At 36.1% G+C, this 26,141-nt stretch overlaps 1 protein-coding gene across 3 annotated transcripts; it reads right to left on the bottom strand.

The window, feature by feature from the left end:
- Positions 1–284: 284 nt before the first annotated feature.
- LOC111876981 (uncharacterized) lies at positions 285–4,302 on the bottom strand. 3 transcript variants are annotated; one of them, XM_023873536.3, is made up of 3 exons: positions 4,065–4,302; positions 2,150–2,625; positions 285–2,048 (listed from the first exon to the last, which is right to left on the bottom strand). In XM_023873536.3, exon 3 carries the CDS (start codon positions 1,721–1,723, stop codon positions 908–910), a length of 816 nt encoding a protein of 271 aa, XP_023729304.1. In that variant the 5' UTR covers positions 1,724–2,048; positions 2,150–2,625; positions 4,065–4,302; the 3' UTR covers positions 285–907. The 3 variants fall into 3 exon arrangements, with proteins under 3 accessions (XP_023729304.1, XP_023729305.1, XP_023729303.1); XM_023873537.3 differs by having other exon boundaries at positions 285–1,952; positions 4,065–4,301; XM_023873535.3 differs by having other exon boundaries at positions 285–2,625; positions 4,065–4,301.
- Positions 4,303–26,141: the final 21,839 nt, after the last annotated feature.

Genomic DNA, 26,141 nt, shown 5'->3' with positions numbered 1-26,141 from the left:
CTTTTCATTAACCAATATGTAAGAATGGGTTGCATTGAATTCCTGATCAGTTAGATTTCTACACTTGAGTTTACCATATGGGCGGAAAGGATATGAAAATATAGTTAATTTTTCGTGGTCATCATCATCTTCAACTCTGCCATCATCATATTTTGGCACCTTTCTGTTACGTGTATAAACGCTAGGCTCAAAATAGTGAGAGCAAAAGTTTGATGCTTGACGAACTAAGTATGCATTGCAAATCAACCCTTCCACTTTAGCTTTATTTTTCACATCTTTTCTCAACTGGTGAAGAAATCTAAAGTATAACATTTGATAAGTTAACCAAGAGTGACAACTTACAATTCTAAAATATAATGTGAATTACAAAACAAGCCCCTCAAATGGATATATCTATCGATATTGCACAAGATCGGCTATCATTGCTTCGTACGAAAAATGTATCGGCAAATGCTCCGTCGAGTCAAAGAAACTAGGGAAAATGATGGTCTCTAATTTACAAAGAATTATCGGGATCTCAGCTTTAATCCTTTTCATGTCTTCTGTTGTAATTACTATTGAAGTTAAGCTTTTGAAGAAAAGACTTATTTCGGTAACTGCTTCCCACACATTTTTTGGCAACATCTCGAAAATGCAATCGACAACAATTTTTGCATAAAAACATGGCAATCATGTCTTTTCATTCCAAATAGTCTACATGCACTCAGATCTACATACCTCCCCAAATTTGAAACGTAACCATCGGGGAACCTCAAACTCTCTACCCATTCACTTACGACTTTCTTTTTCCTCTTCTCTAATGCATAATTTGCTCTTTGAATTTAATCTACTCCTTTTGTCTTCTTACAATAGAGTTTCATATCATTTCTCGCATTTTCATTGTCCGTTGTCTTCTTCTTATCATCCATTATAGTGTAAAACATATTCTCAAAAAAATTCTTCTTAATCTACATAACATTAAAATTATGTCTAATGTGGTTTGTTTTCCAATATGGTAAATCCCAGAATATGCTTCTGTTTTTCCAACCACATTTCCACGTGATTTATTTAATACATCGGCATTAAGTTCGGTCACTTTTAACAAACCAAGTTCTTCAATTTGCCTTATGGTTTCTTCACCATTCATACTTGGAGGTGGACCTTTTGTCTCTACAAGATTCTGTTTGAACTTACCTTTATCTTTTCTATATGGATGATCAATAGTGAGGAATCTTCTATGACAATCAAACCATGATATCTTCTTACCATTTTCAAGTCTAAAAGCTTGTGTATGTTTCCCACAATATGGACATGCTAGCTTCGTTGCGGTTGCCCATCCTGATAACATTCCATACGTCGGAAAATCACTAATTGTCCACATCAATGCAACTCTTAATTGAAAATTTTGTTTCAAAGAAACATCATAAGTTAAAACACCTTCTTCCCATAACTGTTTGAGTTCTGCAATAACTGGTTGAAGGAAGAAATCTAGTTTTTGTTTAGGGTTTGTAGGTCCGGGCACAATCATAGTAAAAAACATGTAAGGCTGTTTCATATACACAAACAGTGGCAAATTATAAGGTGTTATAATGACATGCCAAGATGAATATTGTTTTCCTGAAGCACCATGGGGTTGAAACCCATCTGTACATATGCCTAATCTAGCATTACGTCTTTCGGCTGCAAATGAAGGACGGTTACTATCAAATTGCTTGCATGCTTCAGAATCAGATAGATGACACATTACACCGACATGGTGGCCATGATTATCAGCATGCCATCACATGGATGCGGCTGTTGTTTGTGAAACGTATGGTCTCTTCAACCTTGGAGTCAAGGGAAAATAATTCATCCTCTTGAAAGTTATACGCAAACGTGTGGATGAGTTTCTTGACTTTTTGTACTTCTATGCGTTGCAAAATTTACACCGCTCAAGATCTTTGTCGCCCCTCCAATATATCATACATCCAGACCTGCAACAGTCAATCAATTCCACAGGTAAACCCAATGCTTGTATTAACTTTTTGCTCTTGTAGAAACTATCAACCATGTTATTCTCCTCCGATAACCTATCCTTTATCAATTGACAAATGACATCAAAACATAACTCAGGTATGCGATATTCTGATTTGATATTCAATAGTCGAGCTACAATAGATAGATGTGTCACCTTTTTACAACCATGCCACAACTCTCTCTCGGCTACCTCTAGTATATCAAAAAAACTTCTTATCTTCTGGATTTGGCTCCTCATCAATAGTTCTAGTCATGAAATCAGGACCCACTGCATCCATAACCGGTTCTCTATAAGTAGGATCATGGTGTTCATTTAAACTCATGTATGTATCATCCATCCCTAATGAAGTACTATCCAATGATGTTTCTCTAAGTTTATCCCAAAACCCATAATTTGGAACAAAACCAAACTTGTATATGTGATATTTTTCCTCATCAACTGCTTTATATGCATTGTAATTGCATTTTGTGCATGGGCATTTAACTTTATCTCCATCCATATAACTTTGCTTAGTAGAAGCAAACTCGATGCATGTTTTCACACCATTAATGAAAATATGAGAGACATGACCACGATCATCAAGTCGTTCATACATCCAATTTCTATTTCTATTGCTCATTTTATTACATCTGCACACAAGTATCAAAAATTAGTCGTAATCAGGGAGTAATAAAAGGTTAGGAAACAAACCTACTAACCATATTTCTTGAAATGAAAATATTAATCAGGAAAATAAGATGGCAGATCTTAATTAAACAAGTATTTAACCTCATATCCTCGTCAAGATAGAACAACCTACTCTCAAAAAAGTGTGTAAGATAGCACCCTACTTTCATTTTTTTTATATTAAACATCCTAATTTTAAGTTATTTTCCTATAACACATAATACTTTGAAAAATTCAGTTATGCCCTTTGCTCTAAATATACATCTATACAAGTCACTTGTTGCCGCCCTTAAGAGATTAGCTATTACAAATAACTTCATTTGACCATTATTTGTACTATAAACAAATATTTACAAGCATAAAGATTACAAGTGTATGCTATTAGTCATATCCAAGCAGAAACCACAAAAGCAAGAAAGATATCAATAATAACAACACCATTGATAAAATTAATAAAAAAACCAAAGTATTAAACAAGATCATTCTTTTAATAAAAGCTTACAAGCATAAAGATTACAAGTATATGCATATACTAAAGTCACATAAATATCAAAAAAAAAGTATACAACAGATGCTTACACCAATGTCACACAAATTCCAAATATAAGAAAGAACAGATGCTTACCGTGATACAAGAATACATGGTGAAATTAAGGTTTGAAAATTCTTGTCAAGAAATAGCAACCTACTTTTGTTTATTTTTTATTATATTTATAACAACATAGTTTCATTTCTTTATATTACATCAATAGTTTTATTGTATTTTGCAGGGGCATATGCTTCTTGCTTCAGTAAGTGATGATGGGACTATCAAGATCTGGAAGTTGGAATCATTTTGACTTTTGAATACCATAACATTCTTGTCAAGGAAATTATTTTCTTAAATTACATATTTGCCCAACACGCTTTTCAGCCACTAGACACCTTAAAATTTCATCTCTAGTGCCTTGATTAACCACCCCACAACTAGATTTTTAGGGTATTTTTGGCGTATGACAATTAACAAATATACATTTATCGAATCTAAAAAATGAGATTTGAATTTGTTGATTACATGATCTAAGAGTTGAATATCTAGCATCCGACTTTTACTTTTTGAGAATTTGTGTAACACTGTATTATATTTTATTAGTAGTTTTAATGTAATTCATGGGTGGTGTCATCTTTTCTTTACTTTGGAGTAGATTAGAATATTTTCTATATCTGTTAAAAAGAAACAACAAACACCATGACTGGATTTCATGTTCCAAGACAAATTATTTAGGGGTATGCTTAACTGGATAGATGCTTACCATGATACAAAACTTTGTTCAAATATAACATTACATCCTAATTAACATGAAAGAACAGATGCCTACCGTGATACAAGAATACAGGGTGAAATTAAGGCTTGGGGCAGTACCTGAAATGGGGTTCGAGTTTGCTAAAGATTCAAATAGAATCTATGCAAAAAAATACCAATGAAATCGAACGCTGTGAGTAGCAACGACCGGCGTAATGGGTGGCTGACAAACAGTGGCGGCAAGTTGAGAGAGGGATAGATGCGATCGGCATCCGACGATGGGTTTGAACAGGATATCTTTTGAACATGATACCTCTAATTTGGGGTTGGGGAGGAAGTATATTTGTGTGAATTTACTAATTTACCCTTAGTAAAACATTGAAACAAACATCATGGCTCAAGTTCATCAAACGATTCTCTCTCTTTTTTTTACTAAAAAACCAAAACAAAACAAATTAATTCTTTTTTTTTTTAGAAAAGGCCGGTACAAGGCTGAGGGAAAATAAATTTTGATTTGGGGTTAATAATTTCCAAAGCCTCAAAAAATTGGGGATAATATTATTATACGAAAATTAGCAAATGTATGTCAGTAATATCTAAAAATTACAGAATATTTATAATGTAGAAATTATATTATAATTAAATTTTCAAAACAATTAAAAATAATATTTTATTTTTGTTGTTGAGTTTTCAAAGATAATTGTGTATTTTTAAGTTATTTTTTTCAATAATCTTATATATTTTTCTACGGAAACAGATTTCGTAACTACTTGACTACGGAATTTTCCATAGCCAAATACCTATGCATTTTGATTTCGTTGCTATTTTGCAAATTCACCTTTTTGTAACAAGTTCTCTAATAGATTAGCTACAAAATTTTATTTTGTAGCAAATTTTCCTAGCAAAATAGCTATGGATCCCAATTTCATAGCTAACTAGCAACGTATTTTTATTTCGTAGCCAATTATGTAGCCAACTAGCTACATACATGGATTTTGTAACAAACTTCACAGAGAAGTAGCTAAAACCAAAAAATTTGTAGTAAACTAGCTATAGATTTAATTCCGTAGCAAGAATTCAAAGATTTAGCTACGAAATGCAATTCCATAGCCATTTCCGTACCAAATTAGTTACAATCAACCATTTTGTAACATATTCCGTAGTAAAATACCTATAAATTTAGATTTCTTAACAGCTTTACGTAGCTATTTAAGATTTAGCTACATAATGCAATTTTGTAACCATTTATGTAGCAAAATAGCTACGACAAGTCGTTTCGTAGCATATTCCGTAGTAAAATAGCAACGGATTTTGATTCCATAGTAATTTTCCATAGCCATTTATGATTTTTCTTGTAGTGTTTGTTCAACAATAATATGTTCAGTAGAAATATGTTACAAAGTAAATTCAGTTTGATAAAAATATTCAATAAAATCCAATTTTCCAATTATAATATTCATAAAAATATATAAAAATATAGTAAATATAAATTTAATAGTTACATCAATTTTGTAGATATATTATATCATCAAAAATTCTTCTACAAGGTTGTCTAATCATCAAAATTGAATATTAATTACAAATACAGCCAAACAATTTGGATTTGAAGTGCCTCGTACACACAAACAACCAATTATGCTCAACGAAAATGTCAAAACCTGCAAAATCAAATTTACAATCAACTTGATTAAAATTCAATTTGTTGTATAAAATCTCATTTTGTTTTGCTTTGAGGGTTTCCCTATGACCAACTAGAAAAATAAAATCTGAAAATAAACACAAAATAAATCACCTTTTCAAAACCATCAAATCCAATGTTAGCATGGTTGTTTATTTTATTTCCAAGTTGTTACATGATGCCAAAAGGATATGAAATAAAGTTGAAAACAACTGAATAATGATTATTGAATTATTTTTATAACACTTTATTTTCTATCATAAAAGGTATATATATATATATATATATATATATATATATATATATATATATATATATATATATATATATATATATATATATATATATATATAAACTGAACCTGCATAATAATCTTATTATTGATATTGATCAATAATGTTAGGTATCCTTGTTTTTGATCACAAAGGTGTGGATTCTTTAAAGTGTCCGTATAATCAATCAGATAGAGCACACTTAGATGTGCCCTCGAAAACTGTTAAAACCAATACAAAGAGTAAAATAAGATATAAGATAACAAAGCATAAGAAATAGAAATTTAATATCATTTATTTCTTTATTATAGCATCCTATTGTTATTTCATCCTATTACAACATGTAAAAATCTACCCAACTGTGTACAAATTAATTTTCATTGACATAATTTGGTAGATTTTTCAAAGTATAATGTTCTAATAAGAAAAACTTGAAAGTGCTATATCAAGCAAATAAATGGAACTGAATTGACACCAAAAATCTTGACTATGATAAAATTTAAAATTTAACAAAATCTATTCTTCGTATAATATGTATGCCTGTGTGAAAAGATTAATCCTTTGTAGCCTACAAGGCTGGTGCATATTAGACAATATAAAATAACAATAACAATAAAAATAATAATACAAAAGTCAAAAAATATAGAAATCACATCACATACCTCAGCACATTTCAAATATAACCTCAATGCAAGATCGGGTACTAGAGCCATTGACAAAACTTCAACTTATAGTGATGTCATACAATTACAAAATAGTTTTACCTACTATAATTAGGTAGATTTTCCAAAGTTCAATGTCTCATTAAGAAAAAAAATTTAATCTTAAATCAAAGTATGATAATATAGTACACATATTTAAATGGAAAATGGCCAAATACATTTAAATGCAAGAAATAACAATGTACTTTCAAAGTATATTATCCTAAGAAGAAAAAATAAATGGAATTACAGTATATCAAAATTTTAAAGTATAATGCTTTAATAAGATAATAAATTTTGAAATAGGATGTTGTAGTAGACAGAAGTGAGAGTATGATGAAATAACTTATAATACACGGAATAAATGAAAGTACGTTGCTATTTATTGCAAGTTAGTCATGACTATACAATAACATTTTTGAGCACCAGATCAGATAACAAAAAGTTAAACATGAACATTAAGTAGCATATGTAGATGGTGAATTAAAAACAATAATTTCATAAGTAACAATAACCATAAGACAAGACTACATACCTCAAAAAAAAAATCTTTCTTTATATTGATTTGCGTGTTCTTTGTCTTCGTAGCGCCCATCTTTCTTTATTATCATTTGCAAGTTCTATAAGTTGATGTAAATTCACCTTTGATGTAATCCTTCTGTTTCCTTCAAATATAGTGAAAATTTTATAGATAATAACTGATGGGTTTTGAGCATTCTAACACTCCTATGGTGTATATGCAACCCTATAGACCTTGAATCTATGTTTTCTCTAATATACATGCAAATTTGTTTTTTCAAGGTTTATGTCCTAACTAACATGGCATGGGGAATATGTAATATAAAAACTAGTAGAAGTGCATACTTTTCTTGTTGCTTGGATTCCTTGAAGACTTTGTGAGCCTAGCACCCCAATTGTTGTGCCTCAAATGCTTCACACAACACCATAAGACTTGGAATAACTTAAGAGATTACACTTGCACTCAAAATCGGTTATGCCCTCTTAGAACTCACTAGTAGCCCGATTTTGCTAGCTATAGGGCTCCTTTTATAGTGTTGTCACAATTAGGGTTTTCACATGAATACCCTTAATTGTCATGACTCTTCATTTCTAATGATCCATGGGTTTGTAGCTCCCATGAACTATCCATGGAGCTCCAAATGGTTATAACCCAACTCCATAAACCATGGATCATAAATCCACCATAAAAGATTAGATGATTGTCATAATCAACCCTATATATTTAATTAGTCTCATTTTGATCACCAAATTAATTCTAAATTAATACTTGATCAACACTAATTAATTAATACTATTATTAATATATTAGAACTTATAATATATTAATAATCACAAGTGTCCTTTCTCTCATTTAGTCTATCCAAGTATTGCAATGCCATGTAACCCAAATGGACCATGCCGGGTCGGGTCAAGTCCATACCAAATAAAGTTATGGACTTAGACACTATATCCAACAGTCTCTCACTTGGATAAGTCTAATAATTATATTTGCAGATATGACTTCAGGATCCGACTAGCAATCGTAGCTCTTTCAAAGTCTCTCGGAACTGAGATGATAATGATACACCATTTAAGATAAGTGATCATATAATCCTCTACTCTTAAGATATCCGCTGGACAAACACATGGAACGTGGTCGTACTTATTGTCCAACATTTGTTTCTCGATCTCTGATTTGTTTCGACATAGAACCAAATTTGAATGCATCAATTAGGTTCTGACCAGGCCCGGTACATAAGTCAAAACCAAATCATCGAGGGGCCCAGATATCGCTTCTATTTCTAGAAGGAACAGATAAATTTCGACTCATATGCTTGTACTGACTACTTTTTGAATTATGCACAAAAGCACGTTTTATAACATCGAGTTACCAATGCATTTGCGTATAATCAATAGATAACGAACTCATAGTCAACAACTCATACCTCTAGGTTTAAATATTTATATGATATTATCGTCTCACGATCACTCGAGATAAATTCCATGAAGTGATGCAAGTGAGTGTGGGTTGAATCCAATACTTAGAACTTATGAACACTCATGAATTTTGCAGCAACTATTGTTATGTCTAATACGCTTTAGACATATCATACAAACCAAATTCATGACAGTCTTGATTCATATCTACTTCTGACATATGACCGACTGTGGAGAGTTCGAATAAATTAATTATTCTGGAAGTCAAAACATGCAAAATTGAAACCATAGTGAACGATTAACATAAGATAGTAACACTTTACTCATAAATAAATAACAACTTTTATTTAATCATCAAAATGTCAATTACATTTTACAAGTTTCAGAAATCTAATTATTAAAACTAATATCATCCTTCAGCCCGATGCGCCTCGCATGCTGTAAATGCTTAACCCTACTCGGTCCCTTCGTGAGGGGATCTGCTGGGTTCTGATCTGATGATACCCTCTTTGCCACGAGGAGTCCTTCTTCTATTCGATGTCTGATGAAATGGTATTTTCTGTCAATGTGCCTAGATCTCTCGTGATCTCTAGGTTCTTTAGCCAAAGAACCTGCACTTTTGCTGTCATAGAAAATTTCCATTGGCTCCTTTATAGCTGGTACAACTCCAAGGTCTCCGATGAAGTTCTTTAGCCATATTGCATCCTTTGCCGCTTCACTCGCTGCTATGTACTCAGATTCACAAGTAGAATCAGCTACTGTCTCCTACTTGGAACTTTTCCAAGTAATTGCCCCTCCATTTAGGATAAAGACCCAACCTGACTGAGAGCGGAAATTATCCCTATCAGTCTGAAAGCTAGCATCACTATATCCTTCCACTCTTAAGTCATCACTGCCACCGAGAGTAAGGACCCAGTCCTTAGTCTTACTTAAATACTTGAGAATGTTCTTTACCGTAGTCCAGTGTGCCTTGCCAGGATTCCCTTGATATTTACTAACCATTCTCAAGGCAAAGGCCACATCAGGGTGAATACAAGTCATAGCATACATAATAGAGCCCACAACGGAAGCATATGGTATATGAATCATCTCAGCTATCTCAGCCTCTGTACTCGGACTCTGAGTGTTACTCAGCTTGGCATTACTCTGGATAGGTAATTCCCCTTTCTTGGATTCTTGCATGCTGAACCTCTTCAACACCTTATCCAAGTAGGTACTTTGACTAAGTCCAATTAGTCTCTTACTCCTATATCTCATTATCCTTATCCCTAGGATATAGCCAGCTTCTCCAAGATCCTTCATAGCAAAACACTTCCCAAGCCAGGACTTAACCTCCTGCAAAGTTGGAATGTCATCTCCTATGAGTAGTATGTCATCCACATACAACACCAGAAAGCTGACTGTACTCCCACTAGCCCTAACATACACACAGGACTCATCTTCGCTCCTCAAAAAACCAAAATCTTTGACTTTCTCATTGAAGCAAAGATTCCATCTACGAGATGCTTGTTTCAATCCATAAATGGATTTCTCAAGCTTACACACCCTATTAGGGTACTTTGCATCGACAAAACCCTCTGGCTGAGCCATGTAAACATCCTCTGCCAACTTTCCATTAAGGAAAGCGGTTTTGACATCCATTTGCCATATTTCATAATCATGAAATGCAGCTATGGCCAACAAAACTCTAATAGACTTAATCTTTGCTACTGGTGAAAAGGTCTCATCATAATCAACTCCCGGAGTTTGAGTAAAGCCCTTTGCCACCAGTCTTGCTTTATAGGTGTGTACCTTCCCATCCATGTCGGTCTTCTTTTTGAAGATCAATTTGCACCCAACTGTCTTACGACTTGGTACATTATCAACCAAGTCCCACACTTAACTGTCATACATGGACTGAATCTCGCTATCCATAGCCTCCTTCCATTTAGCAGACTCAGGGCCCACCATGGCTTCCCTGTAATTATTAGGTTCATCCAAATCTATTAGTGTACTATCACTAATAAATTTATCACCTTCAGTGGTGATGTGATAACCATAATAAAATTCAGGTGTGTTCTTATCTCTAGTAGAACGCCTCGGAGGTACGGACTCATCTATCGGCTCAACAGGAGTTTCCTCCTTAAGTTGGTCTATAGTATTTGATGTTCCTTCACCACTTGACTCTTTAAGATCTTCAAGGTCAATCTGCCTCCTACTGTCCCCTTGGCTTATAAATTCTCTCTCACGAAAGACTCCTCTTCTTGCTACAAAGACCACATTATCACCGGGTCTGTAGAAGAGGTAACCAAAGGATCTTTGTGGATAGCCGATGAAAATACACCTCTCACTTCGAGGTTCAAGATTGTCATGAGAATCGCGCCTCACAAAAGCTTCACAACCCTAAATCTTGATATGGTCTAGATTGGGAACTTTCCCAGTCGACATCTCGTGAGGTGTTTTGGCAACCTTTTTAGTAGGGACTAGATTGAGGATATGGGCAGCAGTCTCTAAGGCATACCCCCAGAATGAGATTGGTAACGAAGCTCGACTCATCAAGGAACGAACCATATCCAACAAGGTTTGATTACGCCTCTCAGCCACACCATTCAACTGTGGTGTCCTGGGAGGTGTCAATTGTGAGATGATCCCACATTCCTTGAGATAGTCGAGGAACTCTGTACTAAGATACTCACCACCATGATCGGATCGAAGCATCTTAATGTTCCTGCCCAATTGATTCTCGACTTCCTGTTTAAACTCTTTAAACCTTTCGAAAGTCTCTGACTTATGATTGATTAAATAGACATATCCATATTTACTATAATCATCAGTAAAAGTCAAGTAATAACGATTAGCATCCATTGTGGCTGATTTGAAGGGTCCATAAACATCTATGTGTATGAGGTCCAACAAACCCTCACCCCTCTCACAAGTACCAGTGAAAGGTGACTTTGTCATTTTTCCAAGTAAACAAGACTCGCAACTATCATCCGACTTTAGGTCAAATGATTCCAAAACTCCAGCCTTTTGGAGTTGGCTTATGCGCTTCTTGTTGACATGTCCAAGACGAAAATGCCACAAGGATGCTTTATCCAAGCTATTTGAAGAATCAATATACAATACATTATTTCCTAGATTGTTTACAACATTCACAACTTCATATACACTATCACAAGGTAATGCTTTAAAGTAAAATACATCATTGTAATAAACATTAATAACACCATTATTATTATCAAATGAAAATGTAAACCCTTGTTTGTACAAGCCATGAAAGGAAATAATATTTCTCGCCATTTCAGGCGAGTAACAACATTTATTCAAATCTAACATTAACCCATTATTGAGCAATAAAGAATAAACTCCTATCTTGGTGACATGTGATGCTTTCTTGTTGCCCATGGCTAAGTTTATCTTCACATGCTCCACTTGTGCACTTCTTCTTAGGCCCTGCAAATCAGTACAAATGTGAATACCATAACATGTATCAAGCACCCAAGAATTAGCATTAGATGAGTTATTAGACAATATTGTATAAATACCTACATGGGTTGGTTTAACTTTCCCATCCTTTACATCCTGCAAGTATTTGGGGCAGCTTTGCTTCCAGTGCCCCTTTTCCTGGAAATACAAGCATTGTGCTTCCTCTGGGTTAGAGGAAGGAGTAATGGGACCTTTCTTTGTCCTACTTGAAGAGGAACCATTAAGGGGATTACCCTTGGTACCCTTCGAAGGGTTTTTCCTCTTCTTACCCTTTCCCTGCCCAATCGCAAGAACAGGGGCTGCTGTAGGAGTAGGAGTAGAAGTAACAGCCGACTTACCTTTAAGGCCACTTTCAGCGGTACTTAAAAGTCCTTGAAGTTTGCTAAGTGTAATTTCCTCCTTGTTCATATGATAAGTCATACGAAACTGATCATAACTAGGAGGTAAGGAATGGAGAATGATATATCAATCGCCAAGTCCTCAGGGAAGTCTACATTTAGCTTCAGCAACTGGTCCACGAACCTTTGCATTTTCTGCAAGTGATCGGTGATGGGTTCACCATCCTTCATCCTGGCTGTTATCATGGAGGAGATGATTTCCTACCTCTCTTGAGGCGCGCTCTGATGGTACCTATCCATCAGATCCAGGTGCATCTGATAGGGGTAGAAATCTTAACAGGATTTCTAGAGTTCAAGAGTCATGGTAGCCAATATGATGCAGGACACTTTGGTTGCATCCCTCTCATGTGCAGTGTACTCCGCAACCTCCTCAGGAGTAGCAGTGGACTCATTGATAACTCTAAGCTCTTTATCAAGGACATATTTTTTGTTCTCATAGCGGGTAATCATCCTGATGTTTCTAATCCATTCATTGAAGTTAGACCCATCAAAAGTGACTTTCCCACACAAGTTCATGAGGGAAAAGGAGTCTGTAGGGTTTGAGCCAGTAGTAGTGTTAGAAGACATCTGAAATGAAGAAGGACAAGTTTAATTAGATGAATAATCCTTAATAAGTCACCCAAATGAAATATTAAGGCTATGATCCAACAAACTATATATAGTTGGAAGAGGGATGCCGTAATCCAAGCTATAAAATATTTGAAGGTAGGTAAATGACGATTTACCAATTTCCACCATAAGAACAAAATATTTTATTATTAGGTTTTATTGGATTTGAAACTCCTAGATCTTTTGAGATACATTGAACTTTTCAATGGCATGTTTGAATCTCGATTGTGCCCTATCAAGTTTGTGACTGGGATGCCGAGGATCACAAACAAGGTGTGAATAAACATACAAATTGACTCAGTACCCTCACCTATATTACCTAATCGATGTGACGGTTAACCACGCACGCTCCACCGATCTATAATAATGTCAAGTTACCCTTTGCCACACTTACTAGTCCTTGTTAGTGTGCCGGTTAACCACACACGCTCCACTAACGACTTGGTAAGGTACAAAGTGTAATTTTATGGGCTAGCACCTATTTCACATTTTCCTAAAGTAACTAAGATTGGGAATTAACAATGTGTAGTTACTTTATAATTCATTATACTTTTATTGAGAGTTAGAGTCTTATCCTACCCGTTCGGCTAATGACCTCCACCGATCAGGGAAGCGGTGGGTGAGAGTGGACACCCATTAAGCTGCCATTTTATAGGCAACAATCTTATACCCCCCTTATAGACCGGCTTCGTAAATCAGGCCTACTTGCGGTAAGATTGACTTATTCTTATACATATCTACATAAATAAGATTATAATAATAATATAAGTGTTGTTTTTTTAAACCTTTTAAAAAACTAAGGTTTAATTTGGAATTAAAGTATTAAAGTGTAAGACTTTACAAATTCCAAAACTTGAGGGCAAGTTTTGAAACTATTTCAAGACTCTTCAATTTGTAACTTATGAGTTTTAATGGTTCATAAAGTTGAAGACTCTTCATTTTATGAAACCTCCTATTCTTTAATGACAACTTTTAAAGAAGTGACCTTTGGTTATCCATAACTTGAGGACAAGTCATGTACACCATCATTAGCATTAAGATCATGAATTAAACAACCATGTAGGTTACACACAATTCCTATGATCTTCTAAAACTCATAAGAACAAATATTCATATTAAACAATTTCAAGAAATCATATTAACACATATAAAACTTGAAAATAGATAATAGTCATTTGAAATGGGTTAACATAATCATTACTACTTAAAAAAAACAGATTTTACAAGTCCAAAACAGTTTGGAATAATGATTCAAGCCCATTTCCAACAACAAAACTCGGAAAACTGCCCAACACGCACCTACTCGTCGAGTGCATGATCCTACTCGACGAGTAGGATGAATTTTGTCGTGGACTCGGCGAGTTCTCCCCTTGCACTCGGCGAGTCCAGTCGAACAGTGAACAGTTTTTCGAATTTTCAAGCAGTTTGCATGAAATATACAGAAAACAATCCTAGGCTGTAATACCACTGATCTGTTTTGAGAATTTTAACACTCCTATGGTATACATGCAACCCTATAAACCTTGAATCTATGTTTTCTCTAATATACATGCAAATTTGTTTTTTCAAGGTTTATGTCCTAACTAACATGGCATAGGGAATATGTAATATAAAAACTAGTAGAAGTACATACCTTTCTTGTTGCTTGGATTCATTGAAGACTTTGTGAGCCTAGCACCCCAATTGTTGTGCCTCAAATGCAAGACTTGGAATAACTTAAGAATAACTTGAGAGATTACACTTGCACTCAAAATCGGTTATGCCCTCTTAGAACTCACTAGTAGCCCGATTTTGCTAGCTATAGGGCTCCTTTTATAGTGTTATCACAATTAGGGTTTTCACATGAATACCCTTAACTGTCATGACTCTTCATTTCTAATGATCCATGGGTTTGTTGCTCCCATGAACTATCCATGGAGCTCCAAATGGTTATAACCCAACTGCATAAACCATGGATCATAAATCCACCATAAAAGATTAGATGATTGTCATAATCAACCCTATATATTTAATTAGTTTCATTTTGATCACCAAATTAATTCTAAATTAATACTTGATCAACACTAATTAAATAATACTATTATTAATATATTAGAACTTATAATATATTAATAATCACAAGTGTCCTTTCTCTCATTTAGTCTATCCAAGTATTGCAATGCCATGCAACCCAAATGGACCATGCCGGGTCGGGTCAAGTACATACCAAATAAAGTTATGGACTTAGACACTATATCCAACAATAACATCATATAGCAACATGTCAAGTTCAACAACGTGCTTTAAACCTTCATCAAGCAAAACCTTTATGGATAAAACTTCTTGAATGTTCTTGAAGACTCTCTTATTTTGTAGATCAATGACAATGTTTAATATTGCGTAGCTCTTGTCTGAGTCTAACCGTTGTTGGGATGAATCTTCTACTCGAATGATTATCTAAGCCATCTGTCGAGTATAAGTGCTCTGTCGCTGTATATGGTCAGTGACTTTGTTTCCCTTACGAAGCAGCAATATGATAAGGGGTTGGAAGCATTTTGTTTGGTACGAGACCCTATGTGGTTGGCTTGGTGACAGTTCGGTGGGCAGGGGGGGTCTGACAGCGAGTCAGACCATTAATGTAACATCCATAATTTCATAAAAATTATAAACTTTTCAAACATTCAAAAAGCCACTCATTTTTTACAAATTGTTTTCTAAACAGTTTATCATCATAGAAATCCCAAAAATATAACATAAAATGTGAGGAGGTGCACGATCAGGCCTTCGCCTTCCCGCGATCATCCGAAGTACCGGAAACAAAATCCAAAAATGTAAGCCTGAAGCTTAGTGAGTTCCCCTTAATTACCAACGCTACATAACAGAAAAATATCATAAACAAACAATATGCATATAGAGTCTTTAGTATGACTGGACCGCCTCACTGGGCCTTCAGTCTGGCCTTCTCTCAGAACCTCCAGCATGTCTAGACCTCCTCATCAGGCCTTCATCCTATCTGGACCGTTCTTCGGGTCTTTGGCTTGACTGGTACGTCCTAAGGGTGAGCAAAAACCGCACCACAACTAAAATTAACCGCAAAAACCGTATAAACCGCAACTGCAATAAAAACCGACGGTGAGGTTTTCTGTTTTCCAAAAACTGCAAACTTGCGGTGCGGTGCGGTTATTAGTTTTCAAAAACCGCAAAGAAACCGCACCGCACCGCATATATTTTATACATTTTTTTATTATTAATTATTAATATATCAATTATTAAAAATAAGACTGGTTTAATGGATGAAAGATGGATAAATAGTAGAAGACAAAAGTGTTGGTTTATTGTTATGTTTACCTTTGAGAAATGGTGAAATTAAACAATTTTAAGATATTTATTGTTAATCGTTATTGAGTTAACGTTTTTAAGATATTAATTGTTTGTGATTTAAGTTTATTTTCTTATACCTTATGGTTTTTTTGTTATTACAAATAATATGTTTGAACTCTTAAAACTGTTTGAGTTCTAAACTGTGGTTAAAAACCACACAAAATTACCACACCAAATCCATGCGGTTAATAATCGCAACAAAAAAAAAACAAAACCGCACCGAAAAAATAACCGCCTAACCGCACCGCAAAAATAACCACACCAAGCGGTTTTGGAAATGGATTAACCGCATTTGCAGTTAGTGGTGAGGTTTTAGCTAATAACCGCACCGCGCTCACTCCTAGTACGTCCCAATGGGCCCTTAGTCTATCAGGGTTGCCCTGGTTCTATTGGCCTAGAGCACAAAGCATGACCGCCTCAATCTACCCACAAACACACAATCAACACATAGATATCAAATGCTAGCTAGCATGTATAGACAGTCATACAGATCTAATAGATCACTAATCCTATCATCATCCTATATACCAAGATAAAGATCTAACAGATCACTAAGCATAGCACCATCCTATATATTAGGATACAGATCTAACAAATCACTAAACATAACATCATGCGAAAACCAGGATAACAATCCAAAAGGGTAGGCCTTGGTGCCTTCGACCTTATTAGTATAGAGAGGAAAACTCATCTCACAAGTAGCACTGACTGTCTAGATCCAACTCTTGAATAAGTGCTCCGAACTAAACTGCCAACAACCACCATGAGGCTAATTCATTAAAATCCTGAAATGTCCAAAATACCCTTAAAGTTAAAGTTGGTCTACCATGGTAAAGTCAAAGTCAACATTCAAGGTCAACAATCCATGTTGACCCAACTCGTCGAGTGCATCTTCTTGACTCATCGAATTCATTCATGTCACAGAAGATCGTGAAAAGCTCGAGTCAACTCGCCGAGTTACCAGAGCAACTCGTCGAGTTCTTTAGTATCCAGAAAGTGGGAAAACCCTCACTAACTTGTCGAGTTGGCAGAGCAACTCGTTGATTTTTCTAGTCTTAATGCATTCAGACGATTCCAAGGGAGTTTAATGCTCCAAACTATAGATATAGTTCCCTAGGACTGAGATACAACGTAAAGTTGCTAACTTTACGTCCATGCATGACATTAAGGGGGCTAAAACACTGAAATAAGGCTTATCAAGGGACCTAGGACATGAAGGAGGGCCAATAATTGATATAGATGACAATTTTATGTCAAAAGGGGCCATGAAACGTCCAGATCTGAAACCACGGCTTCATAACATGCTCAAATCCAAGAATGGTCCCAAAATAAGCTAACAATGGCCATAACTTCTAAAAGAAGAGATATAGAAGAAAGGATGATAAAGATAACGACTTTATACCTCCAAGTGGTTGTAGTAACACTGAGAATCCCGAATCTAAAGCTACTCCCTTCACCCTTGCACCACCAAGTTCAAGCTTCTTCAAGTAAAGCACTAAATAACACTCTTTAAGCTCACAAACACTCAAAATTGGGAAAGAGGCGCGATTTGGGTTTTCTCTGGACTGAGGGTACGATGAGGGAGGCCACAAATGAGTCATAAGTTCTTTAAATACGATGCAAAGCCCTGAAAATTATGGTTTCATAAACAGCCGTCAACTCGTCGAGTTGAGTCCGTCCAACTCGTCGAGTAGACCCTTAAAATGCACGGCCATTAACACTCTACACGACGAGTTGGAGTCTTCCAACTCATCGAGTTTCCATGAAAATACATATATAAGCTTTTAAATTGATACATGGAGATTGGTATGTTACAAATCTCTCCCACTTGAACTAGGCTTCGTCCTTAAAGCCTGCTGCAGTAAACAAATCCATGTAATGCTCCTACATCTCAGCCTTCGGATCCCAAGTCAACTCGGATCCCCTCCAATGTTGTTTTTTAATCAAGAAAGTGACCCTTTTAAACTTATCATCTGAAGTCATCCGAAGCAACTCTTCTACCGCAACAAATCATTTCTTCAGTCTACAATCTTTTGCTACCGCAACATCAAGTGAAGAAGTAATCCGCAATCTCTATGGAGAAGTCATTCGCAATGTCCTCATCCGCAACAAAGACTCTTTAGTTAATTTGTTTTTGACTTATTTTTTTTACATTGTATTACCCAATGAAAATTCATAGTCGCTATAAGTCAGATATTTAGTCTTTTTTTATTCTCTATGTAATTTCTCGAGTCTCAATAAATAGAGTACTCAACTATAAATGAACATACATCTCCATTCTCTCAATATCTGAATCTCTCTCTGAATTCTTATCTTCTAAGATCTTACTGAACTTACTCTCAAATACGTGAAGATTTAACTCTCATATCTCCTTCGGAGGAATTCCTTGTGACTTCATTCACTTTAAGCAGATCACATGAACTAACTCCATTTGAATGCAAACCTTGCTAAGAATCAGCTTAGTGTTTACTTGATATATAACTTGTTATCATTTACATTTCCTTTACGTTTCTGCACTTACATTTTCGCATCTAACTATCTAACAAATCTAACATCTTATTATTGTTGAGCTTTAAGATCTTTTGAGATTAACTAATTTCTGCAATATATAACTTGTACTAACGTTTGTTGAAGTATTTCTCAAAAAATTTTCTCTCAACAATTGGTATCATAGCCAAAGTGGTTGCTTTTTAAAGAAAACTTTGATTTTGAAAAGCCTTCTATACCACTAAAGCTCATTTCTCTCAAAATTTTTAAATAATTAAAACAAAGGAAATATGGAACAATCATTATCTCTGAATGTTTCCAACAGTGTTGGTGGTTCTGATCGAGCCCCAATACTTGTTGTTAGTGAATATCATCACTGGTCCCAAAGGATGGAGAGGTATCCAAAAAGACTTCGTAGAGATGTGTGGAGATCTGTGGAAGAAGGACCTCATGTTCGTATTCTAACACCTGTTCAAGCTGATGGTGCTCAATCTAGACTCGGTGGAGTTCAAGTTGTGATGAATCGTCCCACCAAAGACGATCTTGACAAAATGGAAAGTGATGTTGGTGCCTTTTATGAAATCTCATGTGGAGTGTCCCCAGATAACTTTGACATCATTATCAATTGCAAATCAGCCGAAGAAATCTGGGATGTTCTTAAAAGCTTGTATGAAGGTTCAGAGCAAGCTCAAGACAAGAAACTCACCACTGCCATCAACGAGTTCAATAACTTCAAAGCTTATCCAGGTGAAAGTCTTGAAGACTCATTCAAAAGATTCAATCTTATTATCACCAAGTTGTCAAATGTTGGCACCGTCCAAAGTAATCATGAAACAAACCTTTAGTTTCTCATTGGTTTGGGTAAGCACTGGACTACAACCAAGATGATAATCCAAGGAGATAAGAAGATTCATGCACTATCTCTCTTCAAGTTATATGGCGAACTTCAGGCACAAGAATCAACTGTGCTAAAAGATTATGCAGACTCCGAAGGTACACTTGCTCTCATATCTCAAACCCTACAAAACAAAACTACCCAATCATATGAACCTTATCCTCTTTCATATGACAACCCACTACAGTCTTATGAAGCCGATACAAAATATGATGATGAGGAAGAATTCGAAAATGCAATTACTCTTGTTAGCCAACAATTCAACAGGTTACCTCCAAATTCTTTTGCAAAAATCAACAGTCTACCAAACCACCCTTCAACCGTAACTATAATCTGCAGAACAATCATTCTCGATATCCCATAAACCCTCACCAGTCTCAACAACCACAAAACACTCAACCCAAAGAGGCACCGCAGTCCTCCAAGCCAACTGACTCTGGTACCTCAACCGAAGACAAAACTGATGTTATCATTTGTTACAAATGCAGCAAAGAAAATCATTTTCCTAAAGACTATAAAGCCAATATGGTAAAAGATAAAGCATTCTATCTGAGAATGGCTTAGGAGATGGAAGAGAAAGAAAGGGCAAGGGCATACGTAGCCGAAGTAAAGAGGGATCATCAAGCGTGGTCTTTCGGAGATGAAGATGAAGATCATAACATCAAGAGCAAAGGAAAAATATGTATGGTGGAAACTGCGGATGAAAATGGATCAACAAATCTGGAGAAAAACTACTACTTCATGGCAAAAGATGGAACTCTAAGCATCATCGAGCAAGTAAAACTCATGATCCAATCGAATAACTACAACATGCACGATTGTCAACCCCTCTTGGACAAAATTAATGACACTTGTGTTGCCATCCTTTCAGACTATAACAAGGCATTAGATGAGAAGAACAATAGCATCCCAAGAAATGTTTCATGTGAGAGGACGACTAGAAGATAAGAGACTTAAAGCTGCCATGTTAGAGCAGGACTTAGTGTTAGAAGAAGATGCTAGGATGTTGTGTGAAACATAGTTAGGGATAGCCTTGAATCAAAGGGATTTAGCCCAAAAAGAAAATGTATGTTTGAATCTGTTAATTGAAAAATTGTTTAATAAAAGTGAGGCTATTAAAAATCTTGTGAACAATGGGACTATAGATAACACATAAAATTGCGGATGGTCTAATGAGTTCTCAGCCACAAAGGACTTGTCACCTCGATTTAACCAAGAACGTCTATATGTCCCTCCAGATCGAGAATTTCAATTCCCTTTCAATGATAAAACATTCCTCGAAGACTTAGATGTCACTTCGGTAGGCTTCATGAATTCAGTAACAACTGTGTTATTGAGGAAATTCTCCCTAAATCCCCAGATCTCATACCAGTCACTAACACAAATTGTTTTAACTATCAATCCTCCTATGATGTCGAAAAAGAAATTGCTTTTGAAGGAAGAGACTTAGTCAATAACTGTCCATCATCATCTTCCATAAAGTGTCGCAACAAAAAACCATCTTTGACTTATTCTACGGTAGTCCAGTGATCCTTACCGCAGACCGAAGTCACAAGTTTAGTGACCATACAGCCTATTCATCATGAATTACCAATTGAAAACTTTGAGTATGGCCAGTGTTCACAAAATCTTGAACTCTCTAGTTCAGATGATTCTAGCGCATGTTTTTCAAAACAGTCAACTACTATCAAACCGCAGTTGAACATTTCTGACTGTGATTCTCCAAAAACTCACGCCAAAGTGGCTTTCAAAGAACACCTCAAAAAGCGGGATGAAAATATAAAAACCATTTCAAACATCCCAATGTTTCAAAACAAAAGAATTTTGAAAAACACATCAATGAAAAAAATCCTTCAAAAATCATTGCAGTCAACATGTTAGACAAAAAGGAGTGTACACTTACAAATCTTTTCAAAACTATCCTATAAATTCCCAAAAGAAAGTGACATATTTTCAAAGGTATAGTTTTCAAAGTTATTCCTTAGAAGATCCAAAATGGAAAGGTATTTTACGAACTCCTATTTTTGCAAAATCACCACAGTCACCTTTTACGTCAAAACCTTAGAGAAATTCACGTGTAAACACTTTTTCAAGTTCCGAGGGTTGTCTAACCAAAAGTCATTCATGTACTGGACAAAAGATTCAAAACACACCCTCTGGACCGATATGTAAACCCGGTGTCTGGATAAAGCCTCTTTCATCTAGAATTTTTCTTCTGAAAACATCATGTCCAACTAAACCTCGTATCATTCCCAAAGTTACCAAATATCCTGGACTAGGTCCCAACTCTAACACAAAACCTCTCGCTATAATCCATGTGCATGCATCAAGTCAGAAAAATTCCAATTTATCCCCGGCTCCAAACTTGATTGGGTGCCCAAACTAACCCATTAATTTTATAGGAAATGTGAAAGGAGGAATAAGAAGAGGAGTGGTTAATAGATATTGTCTGCTCCTTGCACATGATTGGAAGGTTAGAGTACCTTCGCGATTTCAGGCCTATATGTAATAGTGGACATGTCACATTCGGTAACAGTGCTAATGGTATCATCCGATGTTATGGTGTTCTAACTACGAGCAACTTCTCAATTCAAAAGGCTGCATATGTTGAAGGTCTCAAGCATAATTTGATCAGTGTGGGTCAATTGTGCAAAGCTGGCCACAGAGTTGAGTTTGATAGTGAGTACTGCCACATTTTGACAAGTGATAGAAGCACCTGTTTGATTATGTCTAAATCCAAAGGCGCAATGTATTCTTTAGACGTTTCTTTAATCATTGGCAAACCGCAATTGTGCTTTCTTTCCAAAGTTGTATCCGAAGTCAGTTGGCTGTGGCACCGCAAGTTAGCTCATCTTGACTTCCAGTATATAAACAACTTAGTCACAGAAGAAGTTGTTGGCGGTCTTCCAATTCTAAAATACTACAATGATTCTCTCTGGCCAACTTGTGAGTGTGGCAAGCAAACAAATGGAAGCCTTCCCTTGGTGATTGATTCTTCAATAATGGAGTTGTTGGAATTACTTCATATTAACCTCTACGGTCCATCTACCGTAGCCAGTCTCCATTATTAAAAATACATACTGGTTATAGTTGATTATTATAGATGTTTCACTTGGGTCTTCTTCCTGAGACTCAAATCAGATACACCACAGGTCCTGATTAATTTCATCAAATAAATCGAGCTTCAGATCAAGCTTCCATTAAGAAGAATCAGAAGTGACAATGGACTTGAGTTCACTAATCAACTCTTGAATAGTTTCTTAGTTTCAAAAGGCATTAGTCACAACTTTTCAGCTCCTTACACACCGCAACAAAATGGAGTTGTAGAGCGAAGAAATCATACATTAGTTGAAGCTAAAAGATCAATGTTAAAATTTTCCAACCTTCCTCTATACTTCTGAGCCGAAGCAGTGACAACTGCATGCTTTGTTCAAAACCGAAGCATCATTTGCAAGAGTCTAAACAAAACTCCTTATGAGGGCCTACACAACCGTAAACCAAATGTTAGATTCTTCCAAATTTTTGGATGTAGATGTTTTATGATCAACAACAAACATCACCTTAACAAATTTGCACCCAAATCAGATGAATTCATTTTTCTTGGCTACTCCACCAATAAAGTAGCCTATCGGATTTTCATCAGACGCACAAGGATAATAGTCAAAAGCTTCGATGCCAAATTTGATGACTATTATGTCTGCAACACTGCTCCCTCAAATGAAACAAAATTCATCCTGGAGAGTGATATCCCAGCATCCTCAGGTCCCCTTAACATTATTGACGTCAACTATGATGATCTTTTTGACCCTGTTGAAACAACACATCTTTCTAAAATCCTTGTGTCTCCGGTTGCTCTACAACAACATGCTGAAGTATCTGGTCCATTTCTATCTGATGATTTGTCACTCAACACTTCCACCTTGCCGGTTGAGGGGGGAAAGTTCAACTCCAGTACAAACGACAACCATCAAGGCTCCAATACTAGAAGATGCAGCTCCGGTACCTTCTCATAGAGTCCCAATTCAACCGAATGTTCCTTCAGACTCTTATGATGAAGAAATTGAGAATATTGACACAAGATCAGATCCAAGGGTTATTACTCATGCATCTTACCAGGGGGAACCATCTTCATTTCAGGGGGAACTCCCATCCGCAATTCAGGGAGAACCTCATCTCATAATTACAACTCAAGCTCCTACTGTCCAAGATACTTCTGTGGGCTGGTCTCAAGTCGAGGAGGAACTATCTTCCCCAACCGAAGAATGTTCAGACATTGAAGACATTCCTCTACAGCAGCCACAGATCACCAACAACCTTGTCTTCACATTTGGATGAAGGATCACCCACCAGGACAAATCATTGGTAACCCATTCGCAGGCATACAAAGTCGATTGTCTAGTGATCTAACGGACCACTGCCATTGCGCAACTTCATGTCCTTAGTTGAGCCCCGTTCCATCAAGGAAGCTCTCATGGAGCCTGACTGGATCACCACAATGCAAGAAGAACTAGCTGACTTTGAAAGAAACAATACGTGGAAACTGATACCAAAGCCGAAAGGATACACAATCATTGGTACTAGATGGTTTAACAAGAACAAGCTTGACGAATCCGTTGCAGTGGTAAGAAACAAAGAAAGACTTGTTACTAAGGGGTACACTCAATTGGAAGGTATTGACTACGATGAAACTTATGCCCTTGTAGATCGAATGGAAGCCATATGCATCTTCTTGGTGTATACGGCTCGTAAGAGCATAAAGGTTCATCAAATGGATATAAAAAGTGCTTTTATCAATGGTGAAATGAAGGAGGAGGTTTACTTGCAACAACCTCTGGGCTTCGTATGTCATGAATTTCCAAATCATTGTTACAAGCTTGAAAAGGAGGTCTACGGTCTCAAACAAGCTCCAAGGGCATGGTATGAAATCCTTTAAGAGTTTCTTGTCATGTCAGGATACAAAAGAGGTCTGATTGATCCTGTGTTATTCAGAAGGGCAAATGGTAATCATTTAATGGTCGTCCAAATATATGTGGATGATATTATACTTGGTTCAACAGAACAAAATATGGTGGATGACTACGAAAAGCTCATGACCAACAAGTTTCAAATGAGCATGAATAGAGAGATCAGTTTCTTTCTAGGTCTTAAAGTAAAACAAGTCCCTCAAGTGATTTTCAGCCATCAGGAAAAATACACCTCGGAGATACTGAAGAAATATTTAATGGACAATTGCTCCGCAGCCAAACTTCCTATGGCCTTTGGATACAAGATAACTGCTGATCCTACTGAAGAGTCAGTTGATCACAAAATATATCAAGGAATGATTGGTTCATAGATGTACTTAACCACAAGCAGACCAGACATTATCTTCGCCACAGGCTTATGTGCTCGATACCAGGCCGACCATAAAGTATCTCATCTGACCACAGTCAAGCAATTTTTCAGATACCTTAAGGGAGCAAAGATCTAGGTATCTGGTACCCAGCAGGAAAAGACTTCAGCCTTCAAGCCTTCACTGATGCGGATCACGCCGATTGTAGATTAGATCGAAAAAGTACTTCCGGTGGTTGCCAATTTCTAAGAGGAAGATTAGACAGCTGGTCCTCAAGGAAGAAGAGTCGTGTCTCTTTGTCTACCGCAAAGGGTAAATATATGGTTGTAGCGAGTTGTGGTTCTCAAGTTCTTTGGATGAAAACACAACTGATGGACTATGGGTAAAGGATGTTGTGGGTAGCAATTTATTGAGACTCAGAGAGTGCCATTGCTATTTCTCACAATCCAATCCTCCACTCAAAGACGAAGCACATTGAATTGTAGTACAGTTTCATCAAAGACCACATACTTAAAGGTAACATCAAACTAATTTTTGCTCCAACGCACGAGGAAATAGCTGATGTTTTCACAAAAACACTTGATGCCACTAAACTAAATAGCTTTCTACAAATGTTAGGAATAATGAATCTTGACCCGCAATTCCTCTTGAATTGATAGCTACCGCAGTCCTGTGAAGAACCTGTTTCTTTTCTTTTCGAATTCTTGAAACTTATTCCTCAATGTGGTGCTATAACAATATATGCATCATGTGTGTACCGAAATCACATATGATCTATATATTCTTTGGGTCCTTAATTCTTTTGATTTCTAACTATTTGATCAAGTGTTATCTTAGCTCAAGCTACCACAACCATCTATGTCTCAACTAGAGTTTCACTTCACTGCCTTCAACTGCAGTCATCAGGATCCATCCGCATTAACACTAAATGATCACTTCATAAATTCTCTGAACTTTGTGTGCTATTTAATGTTCTTCATTTAATAAATATTCTTCATTAAAAAAACATTCGTTTTGTAGCATACAACGTTTCAGTTGCTTTCAAAATCAGTGTTTGTGTGT

The sequence above is a fragment of the Lactuca sativa genome, chromosome 2, assembly GCF_002870075.4.
Source record: "Lactuca sativa cultivar Salinas chromosome 2, Lsat_Salinas_v11, whole genome shotgun sequence".
In the NCBI taxonomy this organism is placed as follows: Eukaryota; Viridiplantae; Streptophyta; class Magnoliopsida; order Asterales; family Asteraceae; genus Lactuca; species Lactuca sativa.
Note: the sequence above shows the minus strand (reverse complement) of the source record. Positions and strands in the feature narration are given on the sequence as shown.